Below are 24,998 nucleotides of genomic sequence, written 5' to 3' on the forward strand. Positions count from 1 at the left end.
ATGATAGTTATGTGTACAGTAACTGATGCCTTTGTCCTTGCAGTTGTCAGCTTACTGGTCTGATTCATCCCCCTCTAGAGTTCTTGGAGGTTATGCAGAGGATAACAGGAGCAATCTGTTATCTGCTGTAATTTGCTTTTGGGACCTAAATTTCACAAATTGCAGAATGGTTGAGGTTGGAAGGAACCTCTGAGATTGAGCAGTCCGACTTCCCTACTCAATGCAGGGTGAGCTAGAGCAAGTTACCCAGAACCATAGCCAGTCATCACATTTTGAATGTCTGGAGATGGAGTCTCCATAAGATTTCTGGGCAACCTGTTCCAGTGTTCAGTCACCCTTAGAGTAAGCAAGTATTCCCTTGTGTTTAAATGGAATTTCTTGGTTTTCAATTCAAGCAAATGTGCCTTGTGCTTGCTTTTGTTGGCTACTGCTGTCCAATTCTGTCTTCTTTCCATACTCCCAGAACATATAAACATTGACAAGGTCCTTCCTGAGCCTTCTCTTCTCCAGGCTAAGCAATCCAAATTTTCTCAGTCTCCTCTTGGGTCAGATGCTCTGGTCCCTTAATCATCTCTCAGGTTGTTTGCTGAACTCACTTCAGTAAGTCATGTTTGTGTTGTGCTGGGAAGTCCAGCAGTGGATCCAGTGCTCCAGATGTCTCTCCAGTGCTGAACAGAGGAGAAGAATCACCCCTTTGATCTGCAGTTCCCAGTGCAGCTCAGGAAGCTATTGGCCTTTCTTGTCACTGGGGACACACTGCTAGCTTATGCTCAACATTTTGTACACCAGGATCCACTTCTGCAAAGCCACTTTCCAGCCTGCGCTGGTGCATGAGGTTGTTCCCTCCCCAGAGACAGCACTTTGCATTTCCTTTTGTTGAATTTCATGAGGTTCCTGTTGGCCCAAATTTCCAGCCTGTCAAGGCCCCTCTCAGTGGCACCCCAACTGTCCTGTGCATTAATTGCCTCTCCCAGTCTTGCTAGAAGCTTGTTGACGGTGCAGTTGGTCCCATTTTCCAGGTCATTAATGAAGACAGAAAACATTATAGGCCTAGAGGTGTACCCCTAGTGATTGGCCTCTGGCTGGACTTTGTACCACTGATGATAATCCTCTGAGCCTGGCAGTTCAGCCAGTTTTCTCTGCACAGTTCACCTCACTGTCCACATACAGTCTGTACTTGCATCAGTTTGTCATCAGTTAAGCATGATTTTAGTATGAAGAGGTTCCAGATGTGGTGTTCCCCCATCTATCGCTAAAGATGACTGACTTTTCTGTTACCTTGCTAAAATGCTTTCTAAAATTAGATTCTTAACATGTAGGCCACTGATAGAAATTTAATAAAGCTACTACTAATTAACATCTAATACATATTGGTTATGCTGAAGTGGATCTTTCTGCTGCCAGGCAGCCTGTAGTACAGGATCTGCAAATGAGTATGGGTTTGTGAAATACAGTGTGTTGTATAGAAAGGTCTGGAGATCAGTCCCTATTCTGCCACAGAATGATGGCAGAATCAATTCCCATCTGAATTTGCCACAGGTGCCTCTGCTGACCCAGTAGCTATTTTTAGTATTCCTGATAAATCTGCCAGTTAATGTCATCTTTAGCTCACTTATTTTCATGTCTCTGAAGAAGGAGGCCGATACTTGGTATTTCTTTTCACATGAATCTTTGAATCTCAGGCAACTTATTGTAGGAATTTGTACCACGATGTATGAATATATTTTGTAATGAATCTGGGCTTGAGTGAGTCTGCCTTTTTCAGTCTTGCATTGCGGTGATATAAAATACCTGCTTGGCAACAGCTCTGGGAGTTAATAAAGTTTCTGTGGTAAACTATGAGAGGCCTGAGAATCTCAGACTAAAGTTATTGCACCAGTAACTCAGAAAAGCAATTCCTAAAACTCCTGGCACATTTATCCAGAGGGTTAGTGGTAGCACAGAAATGGAAATCATTGTTGAGAGCCACTGCGTTCTTGGAATTAAAATCCATCAGTCTTCTGAAGCTGAGAAAAACAATTTTCATGACATACAGATGCTTTTATGTTTCATAATCAAAATTAATCTAGGGTGGGTTTTGATTCTATTTGTAGGGAAATTTGTATCCTCTAATCCTTATAATATACCTAACTTGAGATGACATCAAAAGAAGTAACACGCAGAGAAGCTAGGCATTTAAAATACTCTCAATGCTTTATTCTATTTAATTTCAGCAAAAGCAGATTTATCTCTTGGGGGAGTGGGATACAAAAAGAGTGAGGATGCCAACATTCTCAAGTGAGAGCCTCAAGCACAGAAGTTGGAAGATGAGATGTGGAAATGAAAATTACTGTAAACAAAAAAGGAAATTTAGCACTCTATATCCACTCTTCTTGCTGGAAAAGGAGGGACAAAGACATCTAGTAAATCATTAAAAAGCAGCATTTGCTTTTCTGAGTTGCAAGTTGAACTGCTGTAGCTGTCAGCAGGGTCCTTATGCAGCCCTTGCTCAGGAGTTTTCTCTGGGTCCTTAACATACCTGTTGGCAGCTTCCTTGCCTGCTGGGAATTTTGTCCAGTTCATTGGAGCATAATGAATGACAACGTTGTGTCTGTGACAAGATAAACAGTGTGTCTGCCTCTGGAACAAAGAAAAGTCTCCTAACTGGTCACAGTGTAGGGCCTGTATTGGGACTGATCCACGCTTGTAGCAGGCACAAGGATGGTTGGTTGGTGCAAACATCATACACACATTGTTTGATTTCCTTTCAGAAGTGCCTCTTAAGTTTGTAACATCCAAATTTTGGCATACTTCTGGAGAAGAAGATTCTTGTTGTGGATGCCAGATAAACTGTGTAGTTTCTTTTGCTCAGAACATCAGTTCCAGTGGGTTCCCTTCCCCAAGAAAAACTTGTTCATGTTCACAGACCACGGACAAGCATAAACACATACACTGAGGGGTGATGGGACTTCTTGATGAGAAATATTTTTGTAAGAGTAACAAAAAATGTGGGAGTTCGTGTAAAAGCAATGAAAAATTTCTGACAACCAGAAATAGTTACAGTCTTCCTCAAAAATGCTTAATAATGGTGTTTATAAACAACTTAAGGAAACATAATAAGTTTTCGTTCTCATCTTTTGAAAGTTGCAGCTGGAACTGTAAAGAGTGTTTCTTAATGGGCTTTGTTAGTCTTCTGTTGGCTTGTTTGACTCCAGCTGACCACTTAGAGTATGCTACAGGGAGATCTTTTTTCCTTGCTGCTGTGTTTTTCCTGTAACAGAATAGAAATGTGAAAAAGTGGATTAGTAGTGACTGAGTGACTTTACAGAATCTCTTGTCTGTGTTCATGTTTATGGTCAGTGAGCAGGCGCTGAATAAACTGGAGTGAAACAGGTGATAGGATCCATGTTGCTGCTGAAGTAATATGTGTCTCTTGGGAAGCAGCCCTTCACAAATGACATCAAGTGGTTTTACTGGCAACCTTGTGCCTAAGGATGAAAGGGAAAATGGACTAGACTATGTTAACTTATAAGTATTTAATTTCTAAAAGTTTTCCTTGCAGATCAGAATTCCAGTATACTTGGGAAAAAATAGGTACTTTTATTTTTACTGTCTACCTTTGGACTTGTCTTGCTGGATACAGAAGTGGAATCAGAAGGTGGTGGGAGGGTCTAGGAATAGTTCTTATGGTGTCTGGCGCAGGTTATTTCAAGCAAAGCAGCAGACCCAGCTGATCAGAGGGGAGAAGGTGGACATGAAAGACAGCCAGGCCTTGATGGCTTCTAACATCTCAGAGAATAAATTGAGTTCAAATAGGCTTTTTGTTCTCATTTACTCTTGGCAACAAGCAGACTAAGTGGTAACACTCTCTGAGTGTGGATATTAGTCTCCAGAGCTGCTAATCCAGTTTCTTGATTTACTTGCTGGGACTTTCTGTTGTTTGGGAGAGAGGGAAGAAGGAAAACAGAGGCAGGAAGTAAGAGGAGGAGAAATGGCATGTTTTAGTTGTAGTGCTTCATGCATATGTAGACCTTCCAGCCACCTGAATTAGAAGCAAAGCATGTTACCTCAGCCACTGCTGCACAGCTGAGAATTACAGCTATTGTACACCCCTGGAGACTGTCTTACTGCCTGAGTGACTAAGAGACTTTGCCAGTGAGAGTCAGGAGTGATATTTAGAGGGGATGTGCATGTGTGCTACAGATTTCACAGCTTGGTTTGCACAGAAAGTTAGGTGCCTTTTGAACAACAGGCAAGCATCTGTGAGAAATCTGGGTGCACAGAAGTGTGACAGAACAGAACAATAAGCTGCTGTTTAGCTGGGTTTCCACATCTTAACTGGCTGGAAATCTTGGTGCTTAGAAGCTTGCTTTTGCAAAATCCATGGGAAGGAAAGGCCCTGACCATGGGGCGCTATGAGGGAAGTGAGGACTGGGGTAGGAGGCACAGTGTGAGTAGCCATATGTGGAGCTACTCCTTTGGGGGTTTGGTCCTTGTAAAGTAACCTTTCTTACGGCTCTTATCCTTTGTTCTTTCCTCTCTCTGTATGATGAGACCAGATGGGTGTTACTTCAAAGGAGAGTTGGACACCTAGAGAAGCCGTTTCGGATCTCGCTGGAGTATATTGCTGCTGGGAACAAGAGCGTAGCAGCTGTGGATTCCTTTGCGATGAAGAACTGCAGTTCAGGTAACAGTGTATTTGATTGCTTCTGGCTCATAATCTTTTGATGCCTTTTTGGAGAGGAGGATAAAAAATAAAGTAGGGTCCCTTCCAAGGTAGTTTTGGGTTTTTTGGGGTTTTTTGTTTTGTTTTGTTTTGTTTTTTTTAGAAAACCTTAGAATTTTCCTTTGAGAAGTTAAGAACAAGTCTGGCAGAGCTAGGGGTGGGGGGGAATATGTTTCCATTTGGACAGAATTTCTATGAAAATTTAATTTCAGGAGAAACGGAGTATTCATCCTGGCTTGCCTGTCCTGACAACTTCGCTTTTCTGCAGCAGAAAGTGGAACAGATCAGGGGTTTTCCTAGACAGACATCTTGCGACCCATCGTTTTTATTTTCATGGTTACAAATTTCAGGATTGTTTTTTAAACAACTGTGGAAAACTTGATTCTAAAAAGTATGGCTTTCTTTGGCAATATTCCAAAGCAGTTACTGCTGAGTAACCCCTAATAGCTGAATGTAATGTGTGGAGTTTTAATAATGGACAACCTTAATGGGGGTTACTTTTTTAAATACAAGCTCTGTTATCAATCCAAGTATGTAAATTTAGTGCTCCATGCCAGAAGCAACTGCATATTAGTTCTACCAGTTTTATGGACCCTGTGAATCATACTGAAATCTTTAGGTGGCATGTCAGTGAAGAATATTACTACTTATAGCTCTTAACACATTACTTTTTGTCCATTTTATTTATTTGGAGTACTGCTGACTTGGACTGCCTGTCCTTCTTCTCAACCTGTCTAGGACAGGGAAATGTGCTGGAGAACATACATTATTTTGGTCATTTATGTTGCTCTCCACGAAAGCCAGTTGTATTAAGGGATTTATTGCACTGTTTGTATGTAAAGGTGCTCTCGAGGCTCCGGAAAGGAACAGCCTGACATTGTACTGAAAGCACAGGGCTTTCAGACTGAACACACCTGCTCTGCTGCTGGTGTACAGACAGAACTTGTCCACATCTGCAGTGCTTTGGGAATTCATTGCAACAGACTATGGGCACATGAACCCTTCTCTTGGGAGCACTTGAAGGGGAACCGTAGGCGACAGACTGCGAGCTCATATCCACACCAAGCACTGCTCTGGCGATGACGGATGTCAGGTGCTGAGGCCATTAAGACACATTGTGAGGAAAAGAAGGAACAAATCTCCCATTTTGTCTACAGATTTGTAGCAAATGGCTACTCCTCTGCTCTGTTTAGAGGACATGGTGTATGAATAATACCACCGGAAAATAAAACCACTTGTTCTTTTTTTTTCAGTTGGTTTAGACCACTAAGCCTTTTGCACACGGCTGAAGATGTGGTACTGTGTCCTTTTACGAGAAAAAAAGGTGGTGATGAGCAGCCGAGGGTGGCACCCTAGGCTTGGAGAAAATAGAGAAAGTAATAAGAAAAGATTAATCTAAATCTAATTTTTCTGCAGCTGTTAGAAGCCTTTGGGCAGCTTAGCTACTTGGATACCTTAACGTCACTGAAGCACATAAAACATGGGTGAATTTGGGAAAGAAACATCTGAGAAACAGTAACATGCCTTCAGCCTCATTTTTCTAAGCCTTTGAAGGCCATATATGCAATTTAAAAATAAATTAAGGTGTACAGACAATCATAGGAAATTAGGCTGCCATTTCCATAGGCATATGTGGGTTACATATAAAATCATGGAATCACAGGAAATGCTAGGTTGGAAGGGACTCCTCAGGAACATTGAGTCCAACTCCTATCCCTGCACAGGACTCCTGAAGGGTCACACCATGTACCTGAAAGTGTTGTCCAAATGCTTCTTGACCTCTGTCAGGATTGGTGCTGGGGCCACTTCTCTGGGGAACCTATTCCAGTGCCCAACCACCCTCGGGGTGAAGAACAACAAAGGCTTGAAGAAGGTAGAAGCTTGAGGTTGGAATCTGCTTTTGTCCATTGGTAATTCCATTTTTTTTGAGTTCTTTGATTGTAGAAAAGATTTTGCATAGAAAAAATTATTGCATTTGAACTGAAAAAATAACAGTCTATATGGGATTGAATGGGGAATTAAAATTAAAAACTTAAATAGATTCAGATGCTGATCAAATTCTGAATTTTTAAAAATTCTAGATTTAAAAATTCTAGATTCACATCCCATCTAATTAAAAATAGTTGAGTGGAAACGTAAGTCTGTCATTGCAGTGTCTTAATTGTGCCCCACATTTCCCTTTCTTCGGTCAACATTGCAGCAGATTAGAAAATCAGTGACTTGTCGCTTGAATATCTTCACATTTCCCAATTTCCATTAGAAAGGGAGAGCTCTTACAGTTTTTCTCAACCATAGAGTTAGAATCCGATCAGAAAGCCCCAACAGTCAATAGAAAGACTGCCTGTACTTCTATAGATTTTGACTCAGGACAACTAACAGGTAGCATTGCCCATCATCCTACAGCCAATTGAGTTTCAATTACTGACTTAAATGTGAAGCAAATCGTGTTTGTCAGTGTGTAAAACCTAAGCTATTGATTGCCTAATTTTGTTTCTTACAACTTACTATTTAAATAAGTGCAGCAGCCAAAGCACAAAAAAAATAAATTTACAAATCGCAGAGAAGTAATATATTAATTTAATAACATCAATTAAGAATTTGTTCCTTCTACATGTAAAGTAATTGGTACAGTGGCATTTTATAGTTGATGGTAATTTCTAGTAATAAAAATAGAGTTCATTTCCTAAGTAATGTATTGACTTATTTATGATATTTAATGGGTTTCTTACTGATTTTTTATTGCAGTTGTAAATTAATTAATTTGCTAACTTATTTTCAAAAGTCTTAATTAAAGTACTTAATAGTAAGTACAAGTAAATGACAAGACATTGTTTTACTTAGCAACGTTCGATTTACCAATTCTATGTAAATTTTTACATAAGGGGCGTGGAGACCAAATGCTTCTGAAACGTGTTAAAGGTTTAATGATGCTCCAAGGCTGTTAAAAGCAGTTATTTCAGACACTCAGCCTGTCCAAGAGGAAGCACTTAGCTTTCAAGTTTTCAAGCTCAGTAAGCAACATAAAAACCATTTATTTTGGAGAGGGGAGAGACTGTGTGCTGTTGATTAAGTTAATGCTTCTGTCCACTCAGCAATAGCTTTTTTCAATAGATACTGAAAGTACATAGAAATACACTCATTACCTTCAGAGCTGTAGGCAGTCAGTTTTGTAATGATCTCATGGTTGTAATAATGCAAATTTCTGAAAATTGAAGTTAAGGTTGTGCTAAAGGCAAAATCCTTGATGTAAAGCAGAGGACCTCTCAAGAAAGGAAAAATTTTGAAGGCCAGAAGATGATTTTACTGAAAGAAGAGATAGCAAGGAAAGAGTAAGGATATGGACTTGCAACGTGTGTGAAGAAATACGACTGACTGCCACACAGAATTTTTCATGATTCCCTTTTATAAATAGTCTAGCAACAGATTTATGAATCAACTGCAGGAGATCAATAAGGGCTTTCTCCAAACACGATTGCTTCTGTATCTGAATCATTACTAAAGTGATGGTTTTGTGTATTCAGACAAAACCTGAATATGTATCATTTCAGTTTTCCCACGTATGCTCACTTTTTGCAGTTTGTCTTATAAATTAATTTCATGACAGGATGTTGTGGTTAACTGAACTTAATGAAATACCAGTGAGTCCCTTTTCAAAATGAGTTCTTGATGCTTCCTACTGGAAAATTGCCTAGATGAGTTAACCTCTTCCAAACAGAAGACTGAGATTACATCAGTGTGTGTGATAGAATCACAGAACAGCCCAGGTTGAAGGAACCTCCAAAGAGAATCTGGTCCAACTTTTTGTGTGAAAGGAAGTCTAGGTGAGGTTATTTAGAACCCTGACCAGCTGCATCTTAAAAACCTCCTGTGATGGGGACTCTACCACATCCCTGGGGAGGTTGTTCTGGCAGCTGCTTCTTCTCATGGTAAAAAAAAATTAAATGTGTTTCAAATTGAAGTGCCACGTGACACACAGCTAATTTAGATGTTAATAGTTAATTAACTTAAAAATTTTTTGTATAACATTTAAGTAATTTTCACTTGAGTAAAACTGCAAGATATTTACAGAAATTTATGAAACAACTAGCTGAATTGTGACAATATTTTATTATATATTATTTGTTTAGTTGCAATTATGGGATAGGGGAAAGAAGATATGCACCTTCAGTGGAATCAACCATGTCATCTTGTATGGTCTTGAGATCCACCCTGTACAGAAATTCAGATGAACAGAACAATGAGCACAGTCAGTAATGTGTTGTTGTTATAAAACTGAAAAATAGACAGGATTAAAAAAAGTAGTCATAATTTCAAAAGTAGTTGTCTCTATTTGAGATTTAGGACCAACATTTACCATATTTACTTGGCCTATCCAGGTAACTTCTGTGTAAAGGAAGCTGGAGAATTTCCTTTGGCATTAATGCCATGGTTAAAGAGCTTACCAAGCCAGAGGAAAGGTTCAGAGTTAATTGAAATCAATGGGAATTATTAAGTGTGTTTGGATTAAGTTTCTTCATTTAAAAAAAAAACAACCAGGCAGATTGGATGCATTTTCCATGGAGCGGCCTGTGCTATTTATACAGTTCAACTGAGCTGGTTTTCCTGAGGGTCTAATTTCACTAAGTAGGCATTTGGAAAAGCCTTACTATTTTAAGAATATTTGCTTCCAAGTGCTTTGGCAACCACCTTCCTACCCATTCACCTCTGCTCCCCCATGAGGTATGACTGATTATTCTGACTTCAGCCTGTGTGCCAAAAACTATCTCTAACCTGCTAGTGTTTTAATCCTGTAGGGATCTTGTCTTGGAGAAAAAACTGCTTTACAGATGAGTGTGGTGGCTGCAGTAAAGTTAAATCATTTTAAAGTCATTCCAAAGTGAAAGTTATTTCACTTGTGGTTTGTGCCAATTTAAGTAAAATAAATTTAATGAACTTGTTATGGGGCTTATCTTTGTTTTCACTTTCATCTTTTTAAATTAAGTTATAGTAATGCTAGGAATAAAAAAAAATTAAGCAAATTTAGTTTTAATATTGCTTCTAGAAAAGGCACAGTAACTCAATTAGTGGTAGAGTAGCTTCTTGCAGTAATGAATTAATGATTATGCATTTCTGCTGCTGACTGTGAACACCTACTTCTTGCAGAGCCAGATTTAGACAGTGAGGGTTATGTTAAATAATTTAATCTATTTAGAACATTAGTGTGCTCAACAAATAGATAGCGGGGGGGAAACAAACCTGAATATCTAAAGCATTTGGTTTTCACAGGTCTGTCATGCCAGTTTGTTTGTGAATGGGACCTATTGCTCTTTTGTTTTATTTAGTAATCAACTGACCATATATTTGGGTTTTTACGATATGGAGGAGGGAGCTATAAAGAAATGTTTTAGATGGTGTAATAACGCACTTAAAACTGGTCTTTAAAATAGATGCTTCCATAGAGAAGGTGGAATGGCTGGAATCTGCCAGAGCAGCTCCAAATGAGTGTGTTTCTTAGGCAAAGTTACTGTATTACCTGAGTAAGCAGGTTCATCTACTCTAATTCATAAAAGGTTAGGTGACTTGGGTTAAGAAACAGAATTGAGAAATCTCAGCCTTTAAAATCCAAAGATTTAATAATCCAAAGGGAAGGACCTGCTCATAAGAGGTACTAGGAACTGCTTGAGAGACAGTGCAAATGTTGGCACTTGTGGGTCTTAAGTACTTTTTAACACCTTGAAGAATTGGCCAGTACATTATCTTTTTAATGCTGTATATGATTTTTATCCTGACCTTCTCCCTTAATTAAGGCTTATTTCAACAGGGGAGCCATTGATTCAGTGAAAGAAAATGAACTCTGTAATCTGCTTTCCCCAAATTGAACTTATTTTTATTACTATTAATTGCTGCCACTTAGTTCTTGTGATGTTTTAACTGCTTGGATTTATTAAAACAATCATAAGATTCGCTATTATCGCTTCAGAAATGGGAAGGACAATGATGATTTACAGATGACCCAATGATTTTAAACCAGTATTAGTCCAGATTCAAAGATTTATGCAATCTGACTCTACTGTGTAAGCGGATGACAGTCCCACTCTCCCTTTACTCTCCATAATAAACCCATACTTTTTCAAAAGACTGCTGGCCTGTAACAGAAGGCATGCAGATCCTTGATTTTTGCAAAAACAAAGTTGGGGTAGTTTTGCTCTGAATTTTGTTTTATATCCAGGAAGTTCATTATTAGCTGTAGGAAAAGGTTTTCTGATTTAAATAGTACTGAGGTTTGAAGTTGTTAAGACCTGGATGTTGAACTCCATTCAAGTTTGTGAGGGAATACCATGGTAATCCTTTATGAAGAAGTGAGAGACAGTGGGGAAGCTTAGAAAGTCAGAACAGAAAAGGGAGATGATCAAGCAAAAAGGATAGAGTCAGACTGTGTGAGCAGAAGAATAGAATCATAAAATCACCGAATGACTTGGGTTGGAAGGGACCTTAAAGATCATCTAGTTCCAACCCCCCTGCCATGGGCAGGGACATCTTCCACTAGGTCAGGTTGCTCAGAGCTCCATCCAACCTGACCTTGAAAAATTCCAGGGATGGGACATTCACAACTTCTCTGGGCAACCTGTTCCTGTGTCTCAACATCCTCACAGTAAAAAATTTCTTCCTAATATCTAATCTGAACCTATTCTCTTTCAATCTGAAGCCATTCCCCCTTGTCCTGTCACTACATGCTCTTGTGAATAGTCTCTGTCCATCTTTCTTGTAGGCTCCCTTCAGGTAACAGAGAGAGGGAGAGATGAGGAAAGAAGAGATGGTGATAAACCAGTAATGCTGAAAATAAATGACAGGATGTCAGGCAGGACTAATTGGTTTAGATAGTGGAAATGATTAAAAAGCTTGACCAGTTAGGAAGTGATGGGAATAAACATTTACAATCCAATTCATTAACTAAAGCAATCAAACTTAATCAGATAGCCACTCAATCAACCAGACTGAACTAACTAGATGGATAATCTGTTGAACTGGCAAAGAAACCAAGTAAAGGAAATTCAGTGAATTGTCAAAATTGAATTAAATGCACAAGAATTAATCAATTAACATTTAAAATTTTCCAAAGCAAAGCTAAATATGTGGGATGTTCAGGTGGAAACTAGTCCCTTTTTGTGGCACATCTCACCAGAGCCATTGATGAGCAAAATAGGTTTTGAAAGATGAGGAACAAGAATGAGGAGAGGATGACACAATAAGGAAAGAAGATATTCTGTGTTTGCGTGAAAATGAAATAATGTCAGCAGCAAGAACCTTCGTTTTTTTAAAGCCTGCCTAAATGTCATGCATACCAACACTGGTTTCTGAGGTACCACTGCTCTGTAGCAGTGCACTGTATGTAAGATTGATAAAAAGGTGTAATTCCTTCTCCTTCTTCACCACAGGGAAGAGTTCTTTACATTTTGGCTCAAGGCATTTCTATAGCTCAGGGCTTATTTTACGTTCAGCTTGGTTTCTGTGTCTGAGGTTTCATTGCAAATCTGCCCCAGTTGTGCCCTAAGACCCTGTTCAGCTCTTCTCTTGTCTTGTCCAAAACCTCGCGCTTTCTGCCTCAGGGAGCCCAGCTTGCTTTGTCCTGCTGTACTGTTTCTACAGGTCTACTGCAGCCAGCTTGCTTAGCAAAACAATTGCTACATGAAACCACGGACATTGTTTAACAATTCTGCACTCTATCCGGTATGGGAGAGGTGTGGCACATTGGTGATGGATACTGTGAAGTAGATGCACTTAAACAGAACAACTGAAACCAAAATGCCTCGACCTTGTAATTCCAAATCAAATCCATAATCCAGAAACAGAAATGACAACTGACTAAACCTAACATCCAGATTTTCCCCTAAAATATTTAAGAATCTGTAAAGGGGGAAAAAAGTTTTTTGAAAAGCAGTTTCAACAAATTAAAGACCTTTATGTTGTATTTGAAAACTCACAACCAGTGGCTGCACATCAGAATGTCAGTCAGGATCATTAAAACCGTGTGTTGCAATTCTTTTACTTTGAAGATGTGAAAAATATGGGGAAAAGAGGAACTATCAAAAGCTGCCAAGTGACTTAGGAGCACAAATTAATGGGAACCGCACTCCTTAGTCCCCTAGGAGTTTTCAAAAATGCCATCATTTATGGACTGCACTGAGGCATGCCTTCCACCTGTGAGGATGAGAAAGGACAGACTGTGCACGATGCCTCCATGGAGGCAGCTTTAGAGAGTACCTCCATAAATGAGGCATACAGGGCTTTTATGAATCGAGCCTTTGAAGGCCCTGCTAGTATGGCTTATTGATCCAGAAGTCACACGTGGATGGCAAGATCTTAGATTACAGTCAGGTTTTATAACATGAAAGAAGTTTTAAGAATATCTTTTCCCCTCCTTTCTTTAACTGACTGCCTGCTGAACTGGTGAAGTTTTTTATAACTGGGAGGTTGCAAGCATTAAGTGAGTCAGCTGGATCCTGAGTCCAATTCCAGACTGAAGTGTATTGTTCATGGGACATGATTGATGGAGTATCAGCAAATTTGTAAGCAAAATAAGAGGTTTGGAAATGTTTTTTCAGATCTACAAGGAAACATAATTTAGTCAGCTCTGTAAGAGACATTTATCATGTTCCAAAAATATAATCCATGGTGGATCTTTTATTAGATTTGAATAGAGATGAACAGAGCAGCTATTTTGATACCTAAAACCTTTGAGGATTGAGAGGCAATCTGTCTGGTTCTGTGAGATGATGGGTTGTGGCATACTGGGATCTAAGCTCTTTTGGTTGAATCGTCAGTCACAACCTAGAGTAAATTATTTTTTGTAGACTACAGCAGTAAATATTCCGTGCACTTAAGCCTAAATTATGTACTAGATTTTTGAAACATCATTTAGAGCTGTAGGCAACAACTGCGTAAATCCAACATCAGGTTATACAGTACCAAAAAAAAAAAAAAAAAAAGATATATATGAAAAGGATGAAATTACAGCATTGCTACTGAGTTATAGAACGTCACCAGTGTGTTCACGAACATATATTAATGCAACCATTACAAAAGGAAAGCAATGGCTGTAAGATCAGAAACATTAAGCATAAAGTTTTGGCAACAGTGTTCACTCGTCAGGCTCTTGTTGTGCACATCAGTAACAAAACAGTAGCAAAATGACTCACCTGTCTACAAAAATTGCCAAGTTGTTTAGACAGCAAAGTAAAGGAAGTATTTATTGCATACAAGCTATTTCCCAAAGTAAAGGAAGTGAGTAACTATGCAATTACTTGTAAGGAGTTTCTGCCAGTGAAATTTGTAAAGCAAATTGTGCATCATCCCAATAATTGTTGGAGCTTCAACTGTTTGCATCAGCTGAAGATCTGTCCCTAGACATATTTATCAAAGCTTTTGAAAAAGGAGGAGCCTAAAGAGGTTTGATAGGAACATTGCTGATTTGGATTTCAGTTTCTTCATCATTGCTTGGCTCTTCACAGCCAACAGAAGAGTTAGATTTAAGTTATAGCTGTTCTTTCATTGCAGGTAAAGGAGGCTGAAGCTGACACTTACTGTTTGCCATTTTACATATAACTATAAAGTTATATCAATTTTTTTTAATTGGATTGCAATACAAAGTCTATTTGCTAAAAATATAACTTACAACTGAGAAATGCAAATAAACTTTTCTGTCCTATGTTGGAAAAGAGATGTTTGACCTGCTCATGTTTGCACAGAGTGTTTTGCAGTGGTCTTCCATGCTTACAGTGTTTATCTTTTGTTTTCTTCTAATTTCACCTTTGGAGCACCTCCAACTTCCTCTGCTCCCAAGTGAAATCAAGCAATTTCTCTCATTTGGACAAGCCTATTTGTCCTCTTTCCCTTTAGTCACAAAACATTCCTGCCTGTCTAATCTCATCACAAAACCTTTAGGGCAATTATTACTCCATTATAAGTTTATATTGTAGCAAGTAGTCTTCATCTTAATTGTTGATTTGTAGAATGTGGGCTTCATGTAGCTCTCCTCAAATTATAATAAATGTACTTCTACTTGCTGCTTCTGTTACTAGCAGTACCGGTCATCAGCAGTGTCTGTACTGCATTAGAATTGTCTTTCTCAAGTGTAACAGCAGTCAGAGCATTCTCTGGTTCATATTATTTTTTGAATTTTCAAGTAAACAGTGTATTCCTTTCCTGGACAATTAGGGTAATTGCTGAAATGAAACCCAAGTGTCATGACCAGGCAGGATGCCACCAAATGGAAATCATGCAAAATACATTGCAAGCCCACCATGATACTGTTCTGTAAAGACTACAGAGAAGTTTATTACTGTTTCCATTTATTCATACTGCTGTGCCATCTCAGAGCAGTACTCTCAGATGAGTCTGTACTGTGCATTGAGTACAAGCAAAGGACAAAGAAATTACATTGTGAATTCCTTAGCATAAATACAAAGGCTAGTGGCAACAGATGAATAAAGATGACCAAAGCCCTTTGGCCAGGCCATAGTGAGTGAGCATTAGTGTAGTGACAGTGACAATTAGATTAATTGACACCGGGGATGGAATTAGTTGGAAGGAAATGGAATATATTCCTTTCATCCATCTTAGAAGTGAAAGAGATGTGAACAGAACCAGGCCAGTTGTGGCATCAACAGTAACCAGCATTTTACAGGTGCATCTACAACAGGAAAGAGGAGACTGGCTGTCAGCTTGAGTTTTTAGTTAATGCTAGGCATTGCCTAAGATGCAGCCACGTCGGTATAATTGAGCTCTGTCTCTGGGGACTCCTCTTTAGCAAATTGCACAAATTCCAAACGTTACTGAGGCGGAGCTTGGACATGGCAGAGCTTCACTAAGGAGTCTTGCTGTATTTGTGTGGGTTTTATTAAGTGTCAGGTCTTCATATAGAGTGCATAGGTAAGGCACTAATGAAATGGCAGTTTCTTTTCCAGTTTACAGAGCCAAACAATGGACTTGTCTTTCTCCATATTTCTTTGTCTTAGTAGTGTATAAGAGAGCTCTTTTTTAGCACATGTACATTCCACTGATGCTGCCTGCTTTTTTTAATGTTTGAACAAAGACCAGAAAATATTTTCAGTGGATAAGAGACCAAAAAAAAAAATCTTCCCCTAAACTCCAATTGCAAAGCTAATTCAGTTTGCAGTTCAGCAAAATTCTCAGTCTAGACCTCAACTGAACTGTCAGAGAATAAAATCTGTATAATAAACCAGTCATCTAATTCACAACATCATGAGATTCAATCTCCCTAGGCAAGATTTAGTTCAGGCATTCAGGTGCTTTGTTGTATGAAGTTAGACAAGATGGTATTCATCTTTTGTGACTTCAGCTATCTGAAAGTTAGGCATCATGTCGAAGCTAGTCTCTAGGGTCCCTCTATAGTCAACAGAGAGAAAAAGAGGCACTTCAGAGGGCAATTCATTCCACCTTTAACATCATAGCATCATCAGAGTGTCAGAAAGGGGACAATGCTTTGGTTGAAGAATTGCTGTCTGGGATTTCTAACACCACTATCCTTTTAAAGCCAGTGGGTGCTTTAATACCTGTAATCTATAAAGTCTGCCCACGAATTCCTCACTTGTGAATGAATAGTGTCAGGCAAGGAATCTTTAATGAGCAGATTCTCTATTGAACATTCTCAACACTCACTGGTTACCATGCCAGATAAATCATTTTATAGTAATTATTTTGCAGGAGTTTATTCAGAGTCTGTTAGGATAAACCCTGAAAAAAGTTTGATTGTTAGTGCAAGATTAATTGTGCTATCCAGGCATACTTTACAATATCAGCATTACCAAAACAAGCTTCATTCCTGCAGCTTTGACAGGGTGCTTCCAGTCAGACCTCAAAGCCTCTCTGCAGTTGGAAACCTGTATAAATTATAAACCAGAAATCAGCCCTGTGGTTGTCCCCTGTCTAGATATTTTATTAATGGGTCTAGAAAAGAAAGTATGTTTCTGAAAACCAACAGACTCAGTTCTTTCACACAGAACATTCAGATACAGAATGTTTGTGAAAGGTAAAGTGGTGGTTGTTAGAAGCAGAGATACAACCCAGAGCCTTCTAATGGAATCCTGTAGATAATATCTGCTTCTCTGCATCCTTACAAAATCACTCTTATGTAAAAGCTTTGAATTTTTTTGTTGATCAACTTTCTTTATAGCCCTCAATGAAGGGTTTTTAGCCCTCAATTTTTAAATTGAGTTGCATTTGGCGATTGGATCCCATGCCGCTTTCCAAAGATTGGTAATAGAAGATCCACATTAATTTTTCATTTACTTCCTTACCAGTAGGTGCAATTCTTTCTATTGCATTATCTTGTTTATTTTTATTACCCTTGTGAATGACTCTGTCACTTCTGTTTAAGCAGAAGCGGTAACTCAATCCCTTAATACAGCCTTAAACAACATTGCTTCCAAATGAGGTTAAGATCTGTATTATATTCAGCATTTGTCTTGAACCTTAATTCATCCTACTGCTAAAGGATGTAATTTCAAATCCAGTTCCTGGAGATCATTGAGTTCTAGACTAAATTTCAGCTGACAGGACTTCTTAAGCATGATACACTATTAAGAGTCATGTCAGGGAATTTCTGTTCCATTAGGTTAGTATAATCAATGTTTCTTCTTTATCAGGAAAATTTAAACCAAAGTTTCTTTTCCAAAGAGAAAATTGTACCAAGAGTGGTGTTGTTTGGGGTTTTTTTTGTTATATGTTCATTGTGTTTTAATAATTTTAAATACTATTCTGAAAAAGAAAAAAAAGTGTAATAATTTCCTGTACATAAACCCATCCTTTTATTTCCATCTTTGATTTAAAGAGAGATCCCTCTTGTGTAGTTATAAATTAAGACAGAATTTCCTCTGAGTTTGAACACACTTGCAGTTATTTTTTCCATTCCCCTCAGTTTAGTAGCAGACTTGAGCTGAATATCTCAGAAAAAGACCAAGCTGTGTTTATGACTTTTCCCAAAGCTGCAAACACAATGGGAGTTAGCAGTCTGATGTTCCACAGTATGCCCTCTTTAAAAAAGGGAAGGGAAATACTCCCTCTTCCGCAAGTTGCTTTGCATGGACTAGTAAGAACATTATCACGTATCAGAATTATCTCATGTTTTAGAATGATGGTTTTTAAAAGTGACTAGAGCAGAGCCGCTGAGTTGCTCCTCTACCTTGTAGTGCTGCTGTATTGTGGCTCTGCTGCTTTTAACAGGTCACAAGAGTCTGTAAGATGTTTTCATGCAGCCCAAAGAGCAGCCGTCATTTGGAAATGAGAGAGTTTCACATAAAATCCTTGAGTAGGTAAGAACTGTTGTTCTGGTGTCACCTGTCTGACTTTGCCTGAAATAAATTAGGGAGTACTTGCACATGCTGCTTCATCAGCGGATCAGGAGGGAAAGCGGTTGTGAACAGATGGAAGCAATAACCTCTCCTGCCAGTGCAGCTGGGGAAGGCTGTCTACCTGCAACCAAAGGGACTTACCTGTACCACAGCTACAAATAACTCCAGGATCTCATCACGGTCGAGTTTAACTCATTAGTGTTGACAACTGTGAGCTGAAGTGTTGTTGCTAAGGCTGGAGCCATGCGCTGCCTGGGATTTGTGGAGGGGAATATCTTCACCTTGTGAATTTGTGACTCTCTAGCTGAAAGTACTTGGGGTCTGTTGACTCGTGGAAAGTAATATCCATAGAAAAGCACAGAAGAAGGACTCTGCCTTGTTTGCAGTAATTGGGCCAAATGCTTAAATCTCAGGGCCCTTCTGTGGCATTTCTTGCTGCAGTTTCTTCAAGCAAGAGATCTGAATTTTATTGAGGATCAACAAAACTCAGAGATGGGTGTTTCATAAAAGCACCATTTTGAAGAAATAAATCATGATTCTAAAGCATCTCTCCAGCTTCAAATATGTGTCCAGTAAAAAGAAGTTTGGGTCCAGACTGGGTGCTGTTAGGTTTCTTTTCTTATTTTCCACTACAATGAAAAGCAATTTCCACTTGAATTTAGGAAATCTGAGCAGTTATAATAGCATCAAGTAACTTTGGTCACACATTGAAAGTCTCAGTTCATAGTCTCATCCTAAAACTGTAACAGATACTCAGTGCTTCATCTACGGAAAATTTAATAACTTAAACAGCACCAAAAATTGACACCACATATGCATTGCTGAGTGAAGATAGTGATTTATAACATTGCATGTGAGCTGTTAGTATCTAATTTACTACATCAATCAGTGAATGCCAAATAAGTTTGCAGATTGCATGTAGATCAGTTTAATTTGTCATTTTAATTGTCAGTGAAATTTTTAATGTTGAGTTTACATTAACTGTTTTCCGTGCTGCTTCTCACTGAGAAGGCAATAGCAGCATGATACCTCTGTAGTGCTCATGTGAGACTGTGCAGGCTTCGTGGCCGGCTGGTTTTCACTGCTCTCCAAATCTGATGTTCCCTCAGATAAACCTGCATTTTGCTAATATTTGCATGTCTTAATGCATGCCAAATGGAGAGGACGTTGTCAGTCCTGTCAATATTAGCATTGTAAAAACTTGTCTGTTTGGTACATTGAGTAGATTTCTGGGGACAGGACCAAGCTGAAATGACCCAGAGCTTCCTTAGACAGATGCTGCATTAGCATGTGGTAATGACTCGAGTGATTTTGTCACCCTCCATGCTATTCAAAGTGCAAAATTAGTAAGTGTTTTGACAAAACAAAACAAAACAAAATAATGGAAGAAACTAAGTTTTCACACCTTTTCCCTTAACTTTAGGCTTTTCTTATTGGAAATTTTGTTTAAAGGCATAAAGCAAGGATGAAATATATGAACTGGAAAAAACTTTGAACAATAGCAAGTTTCCTGGAGCTAACCAATGTTTTATTTCAGGTCAAATAAAATCTTTTGAAGTACTGCTGAGCAAACATTTTCTTCTAGAGGGGACATTTTCATTTTAGAAGCTCTTAAAAATGAGATTTTTTTTTTTCTGTGAAAAAAAATTGTGCTATTCTAAAAAATAGCAAGGCCATATATTCCCCACAAAGTGGCACTTTTTTTCTGTCATGGTAAAAAGAGACTTATCCAAGGTCTTTGTCAAGCAAAGAGACTTATCCAAGGTCACAACATGAGTACCATTTTGGAAATCCTCACCATCAGATTCCTTATTTGATAGGTAGCATTCCTAGAGGAGATTTGAAAGCAGTGCGGGGCCCCTGCACGCACAAATGGAGTCTGATTTGAAGTACCTCAAGAAATTACACTGGGCTGCTATGTCTGGGCTCAGTCCTTGATTATTTAATTTTATTTTTTTTCATTTTGTTTACTATTGAGAAAAGGATGCCAGGCTTTTTATTGACAAGAATAACCTGGATGATCGATAACTTGAATTTGCCACCCTGCCTTTGCCAGGTCGCAGATTGCTTGGCTGCCCCGCTGTTCTGCTGAACACCCCTCAGAAAATGCAGTGGCTGTTGCCCACAAAGACCTGGCTGATGTGGGCCCAGAGGCCTCTGGGCTTCCTGTGTGTTACCACCTGTGGGACGTTGGATGACAGATTTTATCCCCATTAGATGCTAGGGCAAGGCACTTTTATCATCTTTGTGATACCTCATCGACAGACTGTTTAAAATTATATTGCTCACTAAAAAGCAGCAGTAATGACCTATGGGATGGGAAGGAAGGGCATGATCCAAGTAAAGTTGGGAACCTTTACTGTAACTACTGCTGCGTAGGAATCCTACTGCTGTTTCTCAAGAAATCCTGAAAAAGGAGGCAAGGCATTTTTCCTGGTTTAAGTACAAATCCAGGGCAGCTGATTTTGTTGCTGGTATTTCACTAAACTTTCTGCATGTAGATTCCCCATGCAGTTTGTGTTGCATTCCAGGCTTTGAGATACTGCAGCGATATAAGTAGTTGGCCGGTGACATTCTTTATGGCTGGTGAACTGCATCCACATCCCATTAAGTTAAAGCCCTGAGAGGGCTGAAAGTCAGGTGTTTTAACTGTTCTCTTTGTAAAAAATATATAGTGGATATATAACACCTTTGCACTCGGTATAACTTTACTATACCACAGAGGGGACAAAGGGCAGCTTAAGGTGAATGGAAGTACAAATACAGAACAACCAGTGGATCACAGCAAGTAAGAGGAAGGGTTTCTGTTCCCTAAGATGGCTGTCCTCATCAAGATGGCCACTGTCAGAGAGAATACTTGAAAAATTAGTGAAAAAAAAATGTTAATCATTATTTGGTCTTTTAAATTGATACTTCAAGATCAAGTGTAGGCACCTGTAAAGTAGCTTTTAGATCTCCCCTAGTCCATTTCATGACCAAGAGAAAGTTTGGTGGTTCTATTTTCATTATTCAGTGTGTTTGTGCACTTTGTGCTCTCAAGTGAGTCCTGTCCACTACAGCTTGTTAACTGTAACCCTGTCCTAAACTGATGGGGTTTTTGCCAATACCTTCTTTGAAACTGCACCATAATCCAGGAGATGTTTGGTGAAGAGCATACAGAATTTCATTACTTCCTGTAACAGGTAAATTGGTTTATATTTCTATTTTCTTAGTTCCTCATAAACCTAATAATTTTTTGATTGCAAGACAATCAGAATAGTATGCAAGTATGGCTGGGTTGGGTTCTGGATGTCATTTCTACATGCTCTGCTCCTCCTTCTGAACCTTCCTATAATTATTTGTGGGTACTGTACTACCCCGGTTTGCCACAAGACCAGACAAATCCCATTTAGTTTGCAGTGGGGCTTGCCATTTCATATTCTCTTTTTATTTCTTGTTTTGTCCCAAAATGTTTGTGTTTGCTAGGACTTCATGAAGAATGATCCATAAACTGTGTGTCCTCCTATTTCTCTATTTTGTATAATGAATCATTGTGCAGTTGTAAAGGATTTGCCTGCCAGGAAGAGGTACATTTGCATTTTATAAATAGATTTATCAAGACTCAACAAGGTGTTAAGCTTTGCTGAAACCTACTCAGCTGGGAGGAGCATTTTACATAATAATAGCAGTAGCAAATTTGTAAGAATTTAATACTGTTGCTGATGGTAGTTTAATGATTAATTAATGGCCAACTGAATCCGTTAGCTAAAAGAGGGTAAAAAGGGTTGGAAAAATCTTGAAGGGGAGCTTGCACTCAACAAAAAGCTTATTGACAAAGAGGATATAAGGGATATTTTGGGTTGGCATACATTTTATGGTGCCAAATTTGAACATGAGACTGTCCGTTCTGAGTAATTTTATAAAATATTCTGAGAGTCAGTTGAACAGTCTACTCATTGAAGGGTAAAGATCATAAAGAAAACCTAGAATCAGAGAGAGGTGGATAAGACACATTCTGTCTCCTTGATTTATCTTTGCTTATAGCAACTGTTTGTTAAGATTCCTATTACTATATTAAAAATTATTTTAAAAACCATTTTAATATTATTTAACTGTTCTCCTGTGGGTGGCAACCCACAGGCATTTCAATCTCCGGGCATGCTAATTCTCTGTGTTGATATTGGTCAACTCTTCCAATTTTCTCTGCACCTCAGTATACATTTTAGAAAGAGATCTTGCGTGGAAAGCATTAACCAAAATGTCTCTCAGCATGCCACAAGACAGTAGAGAGGCTGCCTAAAACATGGATGGTCATCTTGGAATTGTAATGTTATCCCTCCTGGGATTTTTTCCTTAATATCTTCAGTAAATACCTTGGCTTACACAGTGTTATTCACTGTGTTATTCACTGACATAGGGGGTTTTTTTTCAGTAAGCATTCGCAATTTGTAAGTTTTTGGCACATTCAAGGGTTAGCAGAGGTCCTTCAGCAGAGATATGGACTCCAGGAAGGAGTCCTTCTCCAGGCTTTTTTTGATGTTGCGGACCATTGACCTTCAGCAGCTTTGCTCCGGGGATAACATCATTCAAGTGTAGCAAGGCCTTGAAGCACAGCCTGATACCCAAGAGCAAAGAACTGTTACTTCTCCATCCCACTGGACTGGCTTCAGAGCACTGAGATGTAGGCAGTTCTTGGTGCATTCAGCTGGAAGAGTCACCCATGAGTCACAGGATTCACCAACATGCTGATGTTCAGCGATGTGTGGAGGTAGGGTAAAATAGCAGTTCCCTTTTGTTTCCCCAGAACTAAAAGCTGGATAGCCTCCATCCACACTGAGTCCCTCCCAGTGGCAAACCTGTTATGTGTAACTATTGCTCTCCCTCACAGCAAGTGTTCATGTGCAATTTCAATTTGCTTACTCTTTGAGATTTTGGGGTATTGTTCCTGAGTTTTCAAAGTGGAGATTAGTTCCTTGATGACAACTTGTTGCACTTCACAACTGCAGAGGTTGGCCCAGTGGAAAGGGGTGCAACAGGAAACTTTTCTTTCCCAGGCAAGTTTCTGCTGCTACCTGGAACAGCTGTTGCTCTTCCACTTTGGGGCCGTAGTAAAGCATTGGCTGTGATGTGAGGATGCATCACTGCATCCTGCTGAAAGGGACCATATAGGGATGCTCAGGATTGTGCTGATTTGTGATATTCCACCCACCGCCCCCAGCAACTGATCTGTAGTAAGGCCATAAACCTCAGTATTGCTGACAGCCAAAGGAGAGAGACTGCTTTAAACAGATATAGAAACTGAATTGTGTTTTAGAAATGAAAAATCTGATTCCTATCTAAAATGATGTTTGAATACAGTTAAGTGTCGTGCCTCATACCATTTGTGTTTTTCACAACAAGTCATACAAATATATCTCTCTTGTTGACTGTATTGGCAATGCTGAAAGTGCAAGACAGGGGAATTGCTGAGATGCTATATCTGACCTGTGTGGAATCAGCTCTTGCAGAGCCAAGCAGTCTTGTCCAGTCTGTCCTTTCTGCAGCTTATTTCTTGGATCTAGGCAACTTCAGTCCAACTGGGAGAGTTTGCAGCAGGAGTCAGTTAGTCTGATTTGGGCAATTTACAGTCTTATTTACATAATTGAAATTGGTGGATGTGTACCTCAGTTGCCTCATCTTTGAAATGTTACTGATGTTTGGGATTTTCTGTTGTGGTATTTTTAAGAACCAAGAATTGAAAAAAGTCTGCTGTGTATAGTGGCAGTGTTGGTTGTGCTTGGAACTGAGAAACTTGAACAGGCAAAAGTAACAGTTACTTTAATAATTGAAAATGGATTTGAACTAAGCCTCCTAAGAAGCAAAATGTGGAAAATTACATGTGCTTCATATCTAATCAGCTCTTACAGTTTACCCAAGAGGCACACATGAGGTTGGGAAGCACTATTTTCATCCCCTTTCTCCAGTAGCCTTATTTTATTTCATATTCAGTTCTGTGTCTGATGCTGAGATTGGACCTTCTCCTGTTGACTGTAAGTAAGCTTAGAGATCTTAACCACCTCACGATTTTGCCAGTGCCCACTGCATGTGGCAAGCAGCATTCATCTTCCAGTGAGCTGGCAATCAGTCTGGCCCGTGTTTCCCATGGGAGGGGTTGCTGGCTGATAAGAGCTGGTCTCCAAGCCTATTCAGACTCGAGAGGTCTGATGGGAATAGCAGAATTAATAATAGAAGTTGAACCTTTTTATTTTCCCTCTACAAGGTATGTATTTTGAAAAATTCACAAAAAATGGGGGCTTGGCCTTTTTGTTTCTAACCTGTTCCTTACTGTTACAAATATAGTATCCGCTGCTTTTAGAAGTATGAAAGCTGGGTGGGAGGTTTTTTTGTCGGGTTTTTTTTTTGATCTCACAAAGATACAGTGGTAGCTACAAAGATGCAACCCTGGAGAAAAGGATATCAAACATAAAGTGCAGTTTGATATTGAAATAACGGTAACAAAAAGCAAGCAAAAGAAATGAGATTTGACATTTTAATAAAATTCCTCTATGCCATTATATTGTTCTAAGTCAGAATGTTCACATTTAGGGATGAAAACCTTAAATATCTACTGTGTTAGATTACATTAAAAGAAGTTCCAATGACTATGAAATACACAGTATTTGGGAATAAGTATTTTCCATCTCTTTTGGCCCTTTTCAATTTAGTAAATACCACAGAATATGTAGGTATCACTGCATGATGGAAAATCACATTCTCTCTAAGTTCACTGCTGCTGTTGACATATTTACTGTTAATTTTTGGATGTGCTGTCAGAGCTGTTTATTCATCGGTAAGCAAATCACAGGAAAAATTCCTGTTACCTAACAAAGCCAAAAAAAGCAGTTAGATTTTGTGCAAGAATAATAGGGAAAACAATATCATGTCATTTATTGCACTCAACAGTTTTTTGCTGTCTCAGGAGCTAT

The 24,998-nt window shown here is 39.0% G+C and overlaps 1 protein-coding gene across 1 annotated transcript in view; it reads left to right on the forward strand.

The window, feature by feature from the left end:
• ALK (ALK receptor tyrosine kinase) overlaps positions 1-24,998 on the forward strand; it is a 307,386-nt gene that overhangs the window by 198,548 nt on the left and 83,840 nt on the right. Inside the window, 1 exon segment of the mRNA XM_027713024.2 lies at positions 4,539-4,666. Coding sequence (XP_027568825.2) covers positions 4,539-4,666 — 128 coding nt within the window.

This window comes from Pipra filicauda, unplaced genomic scaffold (genome assembly GCF_003945595.2).
Source record: "Pipra filicauda isolate LSUMZ 115617 unplaced genomic scaffold, ASM394559v2 scaffold143_size2779998_pilon, whole genome shotgun sequence".
NCBI lineage: Eukaryota > Metazoa > Chordata > Aves > Passeriformes > Pipridae > Pipra > Pipra filicauda.